At 28.3% G+C, this 15522-nt stretch overlaps 1 protein-coding gene and 1 long non-coding RNA gene across 2 annotated transcripts; both read right to left on the bottom strand.

The window, feature by feature from the left end:
- Positions 1–534: 534 nt before the first annotated feature.
- LOC113364107 lies at positions 535–5286 on the bottom strand. The gene is made up of 6 exons (XR_003366021.1): positions 4973–5286; positions 4462–4537; positions 4087–4198; positions 2023–2182; positions 1325–1447; positions 535–683 (listed from the first exon to the last, which is right to left on the bottom strand). It is a non-coding gene; the product is annotated as an uncharacterized LOC113364107 (long non-coding RNA).
- A 2217-nt stretch (positions 5287–7503) lies between these two features.
- LOC113362831 (zinc finger protein 708-like) lies at positions 7504–9361 on the bottom strand. The gene has a single exon (XM_026605328.1). The coding sequence runs from the start codon at positions 9359–9361 to the stop codon at positions 7526–7528; it is 1836 nt and encodes a 611-aa protein (XP_026461113.1). The 3' UTR covers positions 7504–7525.
- Between the last annotated feature and the right edge of the window lie 6161 nt (positions 9362–15522).

The raw sequence follows: 15522 nt of genomic DNA on the forward strand, positions 1-15522 counted from the left end.
TTGTTTTGTTTTTGACATATGATTTGACATTTGATGTATTTTTTGTTTTGCTCGCAGACTAGATCGAATAATTGCGATAGCTGCGCTTACTAGCGTCGTAGTCTTCAACTTCACGTTGGCGTTTTCGTTGCATTTGTACGGATTTACACCCATGTCGCGCCTAAAGAAGTTATACTTCAAAAATCTACATTTTTCAGTCAATTCAATATTATTAAAATAGTAAAGTCTATTCAAACATGTCAAAAAAATCTTTCAGTCAGTTCAATATAATTAAAAAAGCAAAGCAAATCCACGTTTTCAGTCAATTCAAAAATGTCAAAAAAATCTACAGATATCTTCAGATATTACATCTTCATCCAAAAGCCAAGAATACTAGATAACAATTTATTACACGATGCAATTATAAACAGATTGAAAGTGAAACGTATTTACTGATTAAAAATAGTAAAAATGAAAAAAGTAATGTAATTGTCATACAACAAACGCGAGAAAAAAAAAATCGCTAGCAATTTATTACTAATAAAGACTTGCCTTATGCAGAGACTAAAATCCAAGTATTTAATGTAGCCTCTCCTGTTTCTTTTTCTTCTTTAAATTTTTCTCGTCGATGGTCAGCAAGAGGAAAGGAGGGATTCCCCAATACTACATTACCCATCGTCAATTCAAAATGGCATCAACTGTTACTAAAAATGAAATTGAATAAAAATAAATGTGATACATAATTTTAGGAACACTAAAGATAAAAATAAAAATGATAGATTTGAAATTTAAAAATATGAATAAGAAAGAAATAAACAAAACTTTTAAAAATTATATACTAGAAACAACCAGAAATGAATACATATATTAAAAATATAATAATAATAATATAAATTAAAATTAAAATATAAATATAAAAATGAAAACACATATCTATAATAATAAAATGTAAACACTTGAAAATACAAATTAAAATTTGAAAATAAAAGTACAAATGTAAAACATAATAAGATAAAAACAATAAAATAGTTAAGTATATAAATATAAAAAAATATAAATCAAAAAGAAAAATGCTCATAATAATAAACAAAAACTATGAGAAGAAAGATAATACTAAAAATTAGAAAAAATAAAAATATAATGAATAAAAATGTCAAAAATATGAGTAGAAATAGTAAAAGAAAACAAAATTAAATGAATCTGATATACAACAAATGAGTCATGAGAATTATTTTCAGTCAAATATATCTAGAACTTATATATTTATATTTAGAGTATGTGTCATACATTTATTTGTATTTGTATATTTATTATGATAAAAAAATAAACTAAAGTATGACTTTACCGATTGACCAGTGCTTGTGTAAGTCTCCAATAAATTACCCACCCAACAGAGCATCATCGAGGACATTGGAATCATCTTGCCAATCGCCTAAGCCCCATTCTGATATTTTCTCCAGACATATTTCTAAAAATTATAATAAAAAGAATAGTTGAATATTAATAAAATTGAAAGAAAAACAAGCTTAACTGCAACAATAAAAAAATATATACTTAAGTACCACAATTTCTTGCAATATTACAATAATAAATAACTATAGTATAATTCAAATTCACAAAAGTTCTTTGAAAGCTAAACTATTTCAATTTTTATTAAATTTTTTTGCAATTTTATATATTTTTTTTGTTTTGGAAAAATAGATTAGGTCCTTCTGGAAATTTTTTAATAAAAAAATATGTATCCAATCTTGAATTAAAAAAAAAAAGTTTTATTAGCACTTACCAAAAATTGAATTAACATCTATAATAGTTTTGAGTAATATACATGTATACTTGACTATATATTGAATGTGTGAAAAATTTCAAGTGATTTTATGTTCAAATTTGCATTATGTTTGCTTATAAACATTAATTAACATTAAAAATAGTAATATATAAGTTTCAAAGTGGTTTCAAATAGAACGTGTTTAGGGTGAAAATGGAAAAAGTAAGGTAATTTAATGTAAAAAAATATATGAATACCGATTTATTGTTAATACACACTTGTCTTATGTAGATACCAAAATCCAAGTATTTAATGTGGCTTTTCCGCTTCTTTTTCTCCTTAATTTGAACTTTGACATTGATAGTTAGCAATTCTGCAAGTTATCCGTACTTTGATATGAAATCTGCTGGTTGCTGTCAAAGTCAAAATATCTAAAGGCTGTCGAAGAATAATTAAATATTAATAACACAACTAGGTAACATGCATATATTATTAATATTATATATTTAAATAAAATGTGTATGTTTGCAACGGATACTGATATTGATTATAAATTATTAAAATTCACAATATTATTATGAGAGAGCTCAGGTAACATTTCACAATTAAAACAGGTAACAATTAAAATTAAGTTGATGACATAATATATCTTTGTTAAAAAGAATTATTACATATGATTTATTTAATAAAAAAAAAATGAAATTAATATGAAAATGTAACTAAGAAATTATAATAACCAAAATAGAAATATAAATTGAAATACAAATAAAAAGATGTAAAAAAAATGAATGAATAAAGAGAAAATTAAAATATGAAATACTAAAAGTAAAATAAAATATAAATAAAAAATAAATATAACATAATATAAATAAAAATGGTAAATATACTAAAGTAATTAAGATAATTTGAAAAATAAAATAAAAATAATAATTAAAATATTAAAAATCAAATTAAATAAAAATAAATTTAATACTTCATTTTAAGAATGCTGAAGATTAAAACAAACATAAACAGGAAATTTTGAAAATATAAATAAAAAATAAAATAAAAAATAAAAAATAATTAAATATATATACTAAAAACCATAAATACCAAACATAATAAGAATACTAATAAAAATGTAAATTAAAATAAAAATCCAAATACAAATATAAAAATAAAAACATATCAATAATAATAAAATATAAACTGTTAAAATTAATATAAAATAAAATTTAAAAATGAAAAGAAAAATACAAATATATAAAACTAAATATAAAAAATAAAAGTACAAAATAAAAATACTAAAAATAAAATAAAATGGTAAATATAAATATTTATAAATAAAAATTAAAAAACATACTCAAGATAATAAAGCTTATGAAAATAAAAATTGAATGAACAAATATATTTGTTATATAAGTATCTGTTAATAAAAAAAAAAAAAATTAATGAATTAATGAAAATATGAACGCAATATTGAAATATATTATTTCATATATTAATATATGAAAAACTATGATTGAAATGAAAAATAGGTAAATTAATGAATAAAATAATAATAAATAAAAAAATAATTTTATGAACAAATAAGTGAAATGTTGTAAACATGTAAAAAAACAAATACATTAAGTGAATAAACAAAAAAAAAAGGTAAATAGAAACTGCATAAAGAAAAAAGTGCATTGATTAATATTTTATATAAATGCATAAACAAATATATAATTGTATAAATAAATAGGTAAATAACATACACAAATAAAATGATAATTTATGAATAAATATGTAAAAAAAAACAATAAATTAAGTGAATAAACAAACAAAAAATCGTAAATAAATACTGCATAAATAAAACAAATTGATTAATAATTTATATAAATGAATAAACAAATATGTAATTAAATAAACAAATAGTAAATATGTTAGTAAATTAATAAATAAAAAAATAAATCAAATGAAAATAATTTATAAATAAATACGTAATGGAACAAATGTATAAGATCAAGATAAATATTCAGTCAAATATCGAAATGTATAAATAAATAATAATACATAAAAAGATAAGTAGATATTGATGAGACATAATTAAAAAAATAAAAGTGTGGATAAATATATAATTGATTAAATAAATAATCAAACATATAGATAAATATGTGATGAAATACTGAAGTAAATTACCGAAGGACACATAAATAAAAAATAATTATGTAGTTAAATAAGAAAAATAAATGAATAAGTAATAAACTGAATATTGAAATATATAAATATTTAAAATATATTTAAAAAAAGCATATGCATAATGAAACAAATATAAGAAGAATGAAATAAATAAATATATAAGTAAATAAGTTTAGTTACTTAACATCTCAAAGCAAATTCCGCTCAATAATAGCGCTTCCTAGAGAAGTCTTTCTGATTTCTCCGTAGGTATCATGTCTGAAGGGATGCTATCCTTAATTGTGGTTCTCCGGCAACCTGAATCAAGAAAAAAAATTAATACGAAGCCTATGCACCAAAATCTATAATTGACATATGAATTATTAGTGTATAAATATTTCATATATTTTTAATATGATAATTATTGCTCAATTGATACATCAAAAGTAAACTATTACAATTGTAATATTATTGGCCAAATAAACTCATTGTTAATGAAGACATCAAAAATTTAGAGAAATTGACAATGAAAATCTACCAGCAATATAATAAAAGTGTGCACTAAATGCCTGATATCATACCTTTCAAATACCATTTGATTAGTCATTTCCGACTGCTAAGGGAGCTCCATTGTTCCATTTTGAGACCAGATCTAAACTAAAATAGAATAAAAATTTTCAGTGAATTTGTTTTGACATACTGTTCAATTATAATTTGCCCAGAGCTGCAAGTGACTTTTAATGAAGTGATAAGTAAACAACTAAACAAGTATAATACCTTTAGATCTCAAAGCTTTAAAATAAAATAAGCCCTTTCTAGAGAGGTCTTTCTGATCCCTCCGCAGATATAACCTGTTAAGGGCTGCTATGTTTAATTGTGGTTCTGAATCTGAATCGAGGAAAAAAATAATACAGAGCCTATGTGAATATTTCAAATATTTTGTAATAGGATAATAATTGCTCAATAAATACATCAAAAGTAAACTACTTCAATTGTAATATTAATGGTCGATTAAACTCATAGTTAATGAGGACGTCAAAAATTTAGAGAAATCGACAATGACACTCCACCAGCAATATAATAAAAATATACCTATTATCATACACTTCAGATATTATTTGATTAGCCGCTCGTGGCTGCTAAGGGGGCACCATTTTTCCATTTTCAGACACAAACTTTTACACTTTTACACGATGCCAAGGAACGCGTTGCAACTTGAACTAAGATTGCACTTTCACAAACTGTTATGTCACTTTATGAGTTACCGAATGCGAAATATTTATTGCACAACTAACTACAGTATTTCTAAAGTTCTCACTTGTTGAAGGGGTCTTTCTTTTGCCATGTGTTTCCAATAAAGTCTCAGAATAAAAAGAACTAAAACTAACTAAAACGCTTTCAACTAGTCTGACAGGTCGCCCATAGATGCAATGGATGTATATGAAGATGTGCAACTTCACAGTTCAGAGTTGTCGATGAACAGTTGCGCCACAAAAAGTGCTAATTTCAAATTCAAAATTCGAAAACCTATTATAGATGTAAATGAATATAACAAATCATTAACAAATTGTTATAGAATTTAGTTCAAATTACTAACATTATGGGGGTGAGGTGTATGGCATCGTGCCTTAAGGCAAATTGCTGAAACTTCCCGTACCGTAACGGAATGTTCGACGAATACTGAATGTTTTCAAATAGATTATTATAAATATTGTAACATTGTTTAATATTTATAAGAATTATATAAACTAAATTGCAAAGTTGAAATTATTTGTTTAAAGTATATTAGAACTGTAGTCAGAATTAAAAATAAAATCTGAATTATTTTCGATATACAAAAAAAATTTTTTTTTGGAAAAAAAATCCAAAATCAATTATTTTGTTAGGACAAGCAAAGAGTTCTTTGAATCATTTCAATCGGACGCTTAGTTCTCTCAAAAACTGCCATTTTTTGAATATTTAGCTCCGTATCTTCGAAATGGCTGGGCCTGCTTTTGCCAAAAACTAATGAACACTTCTCCCAATAATTACCAATTGAATGTTTTTAAGATCATTCAAATCGGATCCTCCGTTCTCTAAAAAAACTCGATTTCTATTTTCTGCACTCTTTGCTTTTTATCTCCGTAACTGCTGGACCTGCCTTCGCCAAAAACTAATCAGCTCATCTCCCTATCAATAGGAATAGAATGTTTTTTGAACCATTCAAATCGGTTGATCCGTGCGCCCGTAAACGTGACTGGATATTTGTATCCATACAGATTCATTTTTTTTGAGGTATGCTAAAATGTTCAGAAACCTTCAAAACGTTGAGCAATAAAGCAAAAAGTTTTTTGAATCTTTCAAATCGGATGCTTAGTTCTCTTGGAAACAGCCATTTTTTAGCACATTTAGCTCGGTATCTCCAAAACGGCTGGATCTGCCTTTGCCAAAAACTAACAACCACTTCTCCCCATTGGATTGTTTCTGTATCATTCAAATCGGATACACTGTTTACTCAAAAACTCGATTTCTATTTTCTTTGCTCAGTAACTCCAAGAAGGCTAGACCGACTTTTGTCAAAAACTAATCAGCATATCTCCCTATCAATCGGAATCGAATGTTTTTTTAACCATACAAATCCAAAATGTTCAGAAACCTCTAAAACGTAAAAATATGCTATAATTTTAACATTTTAGATTTTTGGACGATTACTATAACTTACCCCACGAGTAATTTAAAAACTGACATTATTGAGGGAGCGTCCATTAATCACGTGATCGATTTTTTACGGATTTTTGAACCACCCACTTTGGTGATACCACGTGATATTTTAAATTACTCGCCCTCACCCAGCAAACATCACGTATTTTTAATTACGTAAAATTTTTCGAATGAAGTTTTTTTTTAATGGGTAAAAAATAAATACACGTGATATCTAACTACACTACTCCCCTCTACGTGATTTTTGTTAAACCCCCCCTCGTCCTAAAAACCTCACGTGATTAATGGACGCCCCCTTATTGCAAAATCATTTACAAAAAACACTTCAATGCCAAACAGCAACTTTTTTATTTATACATGTCATAGAATTACATTGAAAAATTAAAATCAAATTATTCAATTAAATCATCTTTATTCTAGAACATGATTTAGTTTTACAAATTGGTCACTTTGTAAAATTACAAACACAATCGTTTGGTGTGTGTATTTAAATATATTAAGGAGGCAATTCTGCCTCATAAAATAGCTTTGTCTTGGCAACGCTATCTTATGCTATGGGAAGAATGTTATGATAACATAATTCTAGACGGTGCAGTTATCATAATATTATTATTTGCTTGTTTATATGTAAAATACGCCTGATTGCACGGTAAATAGATTGATATTTTTACTGTTTCACTTACAAGGAACAAGCATAAAATAGCATTGCCATGACAACGTTATACCATGAGACAGAATTGCCTTCTAAATCACTTGTTAATAATAAGTAAAATTAAATTAAAATAATAATTCATTGATTTTCATCACATATAATAAACTGTGTTGGTTAAAGGACAAGGTGCCTTCTCAGAAAGCTTGATTGTTTTTGTTACTCACTCGTACAAATGAAAAAAAAGTATATGGTTTTCCAAATGAGTGGATTGATTAAAACCTTTATTACAAATTTCACAATGTGTCTCCTATGTGGATACGCATGTGGCTTTTCAGATTGGCTGGTCGTGCAAATTTCTTATCGCATATTATACATGTACAACGTTTTTCATCAGTGTGTATAAGCTTGTGCTTAGATAATTGGCCTGATTGTTTAAATTTGCTACCACATATACCGCATTCAAAAGGGCGTTCATCGCTATGAGTGAACATATGTTGTTTCAAATTATCCAATCGATTAAATGCCTCGTTACATATATCACATTCATATGGTTGCTCTGCAGTATGAATCTTGGTGTGTTTATATAAACCGTAATGAGTAGTAAATGCCTTATCACATATTTTGCAAAAATAAGGCTTTTCCCCGGTATGAATTCTGAAATGCCGCTTTAAATAGCTTCTATATAAAAAAGTCTTTGAACAATATTTACATTTGAGATCATGAGCTTCTGTGTGACTTTTCAAATCATACTGTTTTTCAAAAGATCTATCACACATGTCACATTTATAAGTCGATGTAAGAATTGATTCCTGCTCGACTTCTGCAGATGGACGCTTCCCAGTATGAGTATGCATATGAAGTTTTAAATGAGTTGGTTGTTTAAAACCTTTACCACAAATTTTACAAGTATAAGGGCATTTTCTTATGTGGATAAGCATGTGGCTTTTCAGATTGGCTGGTCGTGCAAATTTCTTATCGCATATTATACATGTACAACGTTTTTCATCAGTGTGTATAATCTTGTGCTTAGATAATTGGCCTGATTGTTTGAATTTGCTACCACATATACCACATTCAAAAGGGCGTTCATCGCTATGAGTGAACTTATGTTGTTTCAAATTATCCAATCGATTAAATGCCTTGTTACATATATCACATTTATGTTGTTGCTCTTCAGTATGAATACAGATGTGTTTATTTAAACTCTTCTTTCCGGCAAATGTTTTATTACATATTTCACAAGACATTTCACTGGTGTGAATTCTGAGATGCAACTTTAAATAACTTGAATCTGGAAAAATCATTGGGCAATATGTACATTTACAAACATGAGTTTTGAGATGTCGTTTTAAATGATATTGTCTTTTAAAAGATCTCTCACACATGTTACATTTATAAGTCGATGTTTTATTTAATTTCTGTTCTTCTTCAGATGGAAGTTGTCCAGTATGAATATGCATATGGTTTTTTAACAGATTTGATTGATTAAAGCTTTCACCACAAATTTCGCATCTATAATGATGCTCTCCTGTGTGTATCAACAAGTGGCTTTTCAGATGGCTTGATTGTGTGAATTTCTTATCGCATATTATACATTTATAACGTTTCTTTTTATTGTGAATAAGCTTGTGCTTAGATAATTGGCACGATTGTTTGAATTTGCTATCGCAAAGATCACATTCAAAAGTACGTTCTTCACTATGAATATACATATGTTGTTTCAAATTATCCAATCGATTAAATGCCTTGTTACATATATCACATTTATATGGTTGTTCTCCAGTATGAGTTTTGTGATGCAAGTATAAATGACTTGATAATTGAAAAGTCTTTGAACAATAACTACATTTAAAACTATGCACTACCTTATGACGTTTTAAATCATGTAGTCTTTTAAAAGATCTATCGCAGGTGTCACATTTATAAGGAGGTACCTGCTGAATTAATTCCTGTTTGAATTCTTCTTCTATAGTCACATCAGACTTCAGGAATCTTTCCAAACACTTATCGTCATCTTCAAAATATGAATTAGAATTAATAATATCATCAAGATCATGAAAGTCCCTGATTGTATCTTCTGGCAGTTCTGTTTTATGCTCGTTCGTATAAGAATTGGTTTCCTCCGACATTATAATATATATAAACTTAAGTATTTATATATATATAAAATAACTATATCATATATAATAATACGTTATGCTTTATTTATTAAATGTTGTTTTAAAAGCTATTGCAAACTATTTGTAGGTTAGGAATAAATGTATCATTTTGACGTTTGACATAAATATAAACATAGCAACACAACAGCACAGCACAAAGGTACAACGATGGCCAGTAATCTCCGAACAAGTCTGTAACCCGAGTTTAGTTAGAGCCCCTGCCGCCGGTCGCGCTTGTTTTCATTTTTTTTTTTTACTTTGAAATCAACATGGCGTAATGTAATAAATTTTTCATGAAGAGATTACCTAGACAATATAATAAACAAATAAACGCTTGTTAAAGTAAAACCAAATAAGCTGTCGAAGTGCATTGTTTAACGATGAAGAAATATCAAGAAAAATGCATGTATTATGTAGTTCCAGCGAAAAACGACGAAGTAAAAGTAAAATGGTTAATAATATTTGCCGGCTTTCAATCTAAGTGAGTACTTTTATTAATATGCATACTTCAAATTACTTTCATTTGATTGTACTATTCTGATATGATTTTTCATTACAGTTTAATAGTTTAGTAATAACTGAGACATTTAACTATATCAATACTAGAAATTTTAAGGTTATAAATTATAAGAGAGAATAGAGAATAAGATATATAAGAGAGAATTCCTGTCAGCTCTCTGAAAGGTTTGTTATTAAATAACTAAATATAAATTATTCTTGTTCTAATAATGTAGGTTCATAACTAATAATTCTACATCGATTTTTTCAGCAGTATATAAGGAAAATACGTTTAATTGTAAAATGTTTAGACGGTTTAATAAACACATTCACAAGTATACAAGTATTGATATGAGATGAATGAATACACAGGAAAAAACAATAAGAATGAAGTCTGAAATATGTGCTGAAATCTTTGCTCATCTCCCACTAATATTGAACAGTAGGACTCGTAATTATATGTTAAGTCAGTTTGGAGAACATACTAAAAACACTAAGTTAAAGGAAATTCTGAAATTCTAGCTAGTGCAAAGGTTAATTTAGGTTTGGCTATGTCACAGGAAAAGTTTTTAAGTATTAATAATTTCATTTTGATATTACAAGAAATAATATTATCTGCGTTGTTAAATGATGATAAAGGGAATCACATTGTATAGATTTTCAGGAACTGTCAAATGACAGGCAAAGTATAATCATGATTAATGATACAATTCTAGCTAGTGCAAAGGGATAAAACACCCTTAATGTGCACTGCTTATTGCAATTGACTATTCTGAAAGAGATGTCAATAGCTTTACTCTAAAATGTCTTATTGTAGATGCTATAAGAAAACTATTAAGTACTGTTATAATAATATCAATGATTTGTTTTTCTTTAAGACAATGATAATAATGACATTTTGAACCAACATTTGAATGCACATTAACAATAGCGCAGAAAAGATTCCCAAATAGAGACTGTACATCATAGATATTATGTAACTTAATGTTAATCAAAATAAATATATATGTAAATATATATATATATATATATATATATATATATATATATATATACATACACATGCAGGTATGAATTGTGGTTATATATGTATATGTAGGTATATATCTATATAAATAATATATACTTTCATGTACATTTCTATTCTTTTTGTGCTCAGCTTGAAAGGCTGATATGCTAAAATGATATTACACACATATATATATATATATATATATATATATTGTGGATAGCGTGTACATTTATGTACATTTTTATGCTTTTCGCACATAGTTTATACAGCTTACTACCATCTATTATAGTCATATATAATTTCCATGCTATGTGTGCATTGTTTATAAAGAGAACTACTATGTAGATATAATGTAGAATGTTTTTGTGAAAAATAAATGCTTCTAAAATTTTTTTTGTCAATTTTTCTTTTTTTAAATTTTGAATTAAAACGGTCCATATAATTTTGGTTCTTTTCTATAGTATTTTTTATACGGACCCGTTCAGGCGACTAGTGCCATCTGTAGAGAGGAGCTTCAACTAACACAGGAATGTGGCAACGAAATATGGCCCGAGAGAGCGATCTATATACTCTTCTTTTATCTACGCGTGCGCCCGAAAACGTGACTGGAAATTTGTATCCATACATACATACACACACACACACATCCATTTTTTCTGAGGTATGCCGGGATGTTCAGAAACCTTTAAAACGTCGAGAAATGTAAAAATTTTCAATTTCGATTTTCGGCCCATTACAATAATTTACCCTACGGGAAGTTAATAAACTAGTTGGTATTGGTATTTAGCCTTGAGGCAAATTACATGAACTTCCCGATATGTGTAAATAATTGACTTAATCAATAATAAACAAATTAATTTATGAGTGACTAGAAGCATTCCGAGAGGATTTATTATACATAATTGAAAACGAACAAACATGTTATAATTGAACCAGTTTTCTTAGAACGTTAATGGTTTAGTATGTTCATTAAGACCAAGTAATCTATTGTTATACCAAGAAAATCATCTAATTTTAATTTTAACAAACGTCAACAAAACTACTCATATTCTCAAACTTTGGATGAATTTTTAAAATTAAACTACTTGTCGTAAGACCGTAATATTTCAGTAAGTTCTATAAGACCATGATATACAACGCCAAACAAAGTTTCATAAAAATCGGTTTAAATTTTTCTTTCAACAGTTAATTACAAGAAAACGGCTCGGTATATTTTCACCTAAAACTAATCAGTATTATTCCCAACTAACATCTTTCGAACAGTTTTTGATTTTTTAAAATCGATTCGGTAGAATGAGCTTAAATGTGGACGAAAAGTTTAATACTCTTTTTCAAATTACGAAGAAACGGCTCGGCATATCGTCTCACAAAACTGACAAACTATAGTGCTCATAGAGATACATCGAATGGCTTTTAAATTTCTGAAATCGGTTCAGGCGTTTTTGAGCAAACATCGATGAAAGGTCTAATTTTGACAAATGCCAAGAAAACGATACCAATTTTTGCAAATTTTGACGAATTTTTAAAGCTAAACGAGTTGTCGTAGGGCGGTAATATTTCAGTATGATCTAGAAGACTATGATATCTACCTTAAAAAAAAATCGACGAATTTTTTTTTAAAAAAACTATTACAAGAAAACGGCCCAGCCGATCTTTACCAAAAACTAATCAGCACGATTCTCAACCAATATCTTTCGAGCAGTTTTTGAATTTTCAGAATCGATTCAGAATTGCGGGCTAAAACGTGGACGAATTTTTTTTCACTTTTCTGCCATTTATAAAGAAACGGCTAGGACGATCGTCGCATAAAACTCAGAAACGCTAGTCCTTATCTAGATATATCGAATGGCTTTTAAATTTTTAAAATCGGTCGAACCGTTTTTGAGAAAACGTCGATTTACGGCAAAGAATCTGTTCACATATACGCACACACACACACACGTACTTGTTCCAAATTTGGGCTCATTCGATTCAGAAACGTCGAAAAACATAAAATTAGCGAATCGGATTTTTTGATGAAAACATGAACTTCTCCTTCGGGAAGTTAACTATATTATATAACCTAGATTTTCATTAGTAGTGGACAAAATTGTTATAATATGTAATGATATGTTGTAATGTAATGTAACATGTACTTCAAAATTCAAATGTCCGCGCCATTATTATTATAGTGTTGCTGGTAATTATTGGTGTTGGTAATGGCCATGTTACGCTCCGACTTCCATACATTATGCTACTAAATCGTACTGGATACTGTCAAAATGTCATATATTTGCTATGCATTCAGGCGTTTTACACATAAACAGAGTCAGAAACTCCCTGTTATCTAACACCGTTTTTGTGACATTCGTGCGGTTTCTAGGTTAGGTTTATTGTCTGACATTTTTTTGTCAATATGTAGTATTATATGGAAAGTTCTTCATAACATAGCCTTGCCATAACATTGATCTGTTATCCAGTAGAATCGGTCTCTAAAATAAACTAGTATATTTTTAAGAAATTGTTTCATTATCTTTACCGAGTAGTATGTGCTAATTTTAATAATTATAATTTGTTAATGATGAAGTTTTGATAAAATTGAAATGACTAGAAAAACTAGCTGTAAGTGGAATTTTGTCTTAAGGCAATTAAGGCATCGTGCCTTAAGGCAAATTGCTGGAACTTCCCGTGCCAAAAATTATTATTTTTTTAAAAACGATTAACATTTTTGAAAAAATTTTACTTCGAAAAAATAAGATTTTTTAGAAATTTTAAATTGGACAAAAAATTACTTTTTTTGAAAAAAAAATTTTTTTTTTAAAAAAAATTTTTAAACAATTTTTTTTGTAAAAATTTTTTTTTGTAAAAAATGTTATCTTCATTTTGACATATTTTGGAAGATCTGAACTTTTTTTCAAAGCAATCGTACTGCTTTAACTGCATAGAGACAAAATATAAAGCGCGTAAGCGCCGCGTCGCTGTCTAACGGAAAAACATTGGTACGGAACCCATAGGAATGTAAACAAAACTTATACTTATTGTTAAAATCTCAATAAAATATCTGATAATTTGATGTGCATATGTCTAATGTCTAATGATTATTGTTGACCGCCAAATGTTATTTTTTTTTTAGTTTTTTTTACTAGATCTCCGAAACCGCTAGACCTATCTTCATGAAAATTTGATCAAATCTTCATCCTGTTAATACAAGTAAAATGTTTTTTGAATTATTCAAATCGGACGCTCCGTTCTCTTAAAAACTGAGGTACCGTTTTTGGCACTTTTTGCCCCGTATCTTCTGAACGGCTAGACCTGCCTTTGACAAAAACTAATCGGCACGTCTCCTTATCAATACGAATCGAATGTTTTTTGAATTATTCAAATTGCTTCATCCGTGTTCCCGAAATCGTCGACGAAAATTTGTATCCGAACACACACACATGGACGCACACACACACACACACACACACACACATACATCAATTTTCTCCAAGGTATGCCAACATATTCAGAAACCTCTGAAACGTGAAGATATATAAAAATTTTCATTTTCGATTTTTTTGCGATTACTTACCCTATGGAAAGTTAATTATAAATAAATCAATTTATCATCTCCAGAACATTAACAATCGTCATTTCATTTCGAATCAAATTCCAAAAAAAAAATAGTTGCCAAATTTACACAAAATTGAAAAAGTGCTCCCGCATAGTCACAGTCTAAACGCATTTGCAAATAATTCTTTGCGACATTTTTACTTATACTGTGCTCAGCTTGGCGGCATTTTCACATTTTTCAATAATTTTCACAAAATTGGAAAAGTGCTCCAGTACACAAACAGTCTAAACGCACTTGGGTAAACATTTGTACCAGAGTGGCGCTTAGACTGTGCTTAGCTTGGGTGATTTTTTGAATTTTTAATCCAAAATAACAAAAAAAATTTTTTGGAAAAAAAATTAGAAACAAAAATTTTTTTTCTCCAAAATCAATTATTTTGTTGAAAAAAGCAGAAAGTTCTTTGAATCATTTAAATCGGACGCTTAGTTCTCTCAAAAACAGCCATTTTTTTCAAATTTAGCTCTGTATCTCCGAAACCTCTGAGTCTACCTTTGCCAAAAACTAATCAGCACATCTCCCTATCAATAGGAATCGAATGTTTTTTAAACCATTCAAATCGGTTGATCCGTTCTCTCAAAAACTCGCTTTCTATTTTTTGCACTCTTTGCTCCATATCTCCGTAACGGCTGGACCTGCCTTTGCCAAAAACTAATCAGCACATCTCCCTATCAATAGGAATCGAATGTTTTTTAAACCATTCAAATCGGTTGATCCGTGCGCCCGAAAACGTGGACGAAAAAAAGCGGACATACAAAACACACACACACACACACACACACACACACACATCCATTTTTTCTGAAGTATGCCAAAATGTTCAGAAACTTTCAAAACGTCGAGAAATGTAAAAATTTTTGATTTCGATTTTTGGACGATTACTATAACTTACCCTACGGGAAGTTAATAATGATAAGAGTACTATTTTCAACTTCCCGTTGGTTTAGTTATTGTAATTATCCAAACATCGAAGATGTAAATTTTTGCATAGCTTTACGTTTCAAAGGTTTCTGAACATTTTGCCATACC

The sequence above is a fragment of the Ctenocephalides felis genome, unplaced genomic scaffold, assembly GCF_003426905.1.
Source record: "Ctenocephalides felis isolate EL2017-DRISC unplaced genomic scaffold, ASM342690v1 CF-g0.4_SCAFFOLD_00845, whole genome shotgun sequence".
Lineage (NCBI taxonomy): Eukaryota > Metazoa > Arthropoda > Insecta > Siphonaptera > Pulicidae > Ctenocephalides > Ctenocephalides felis.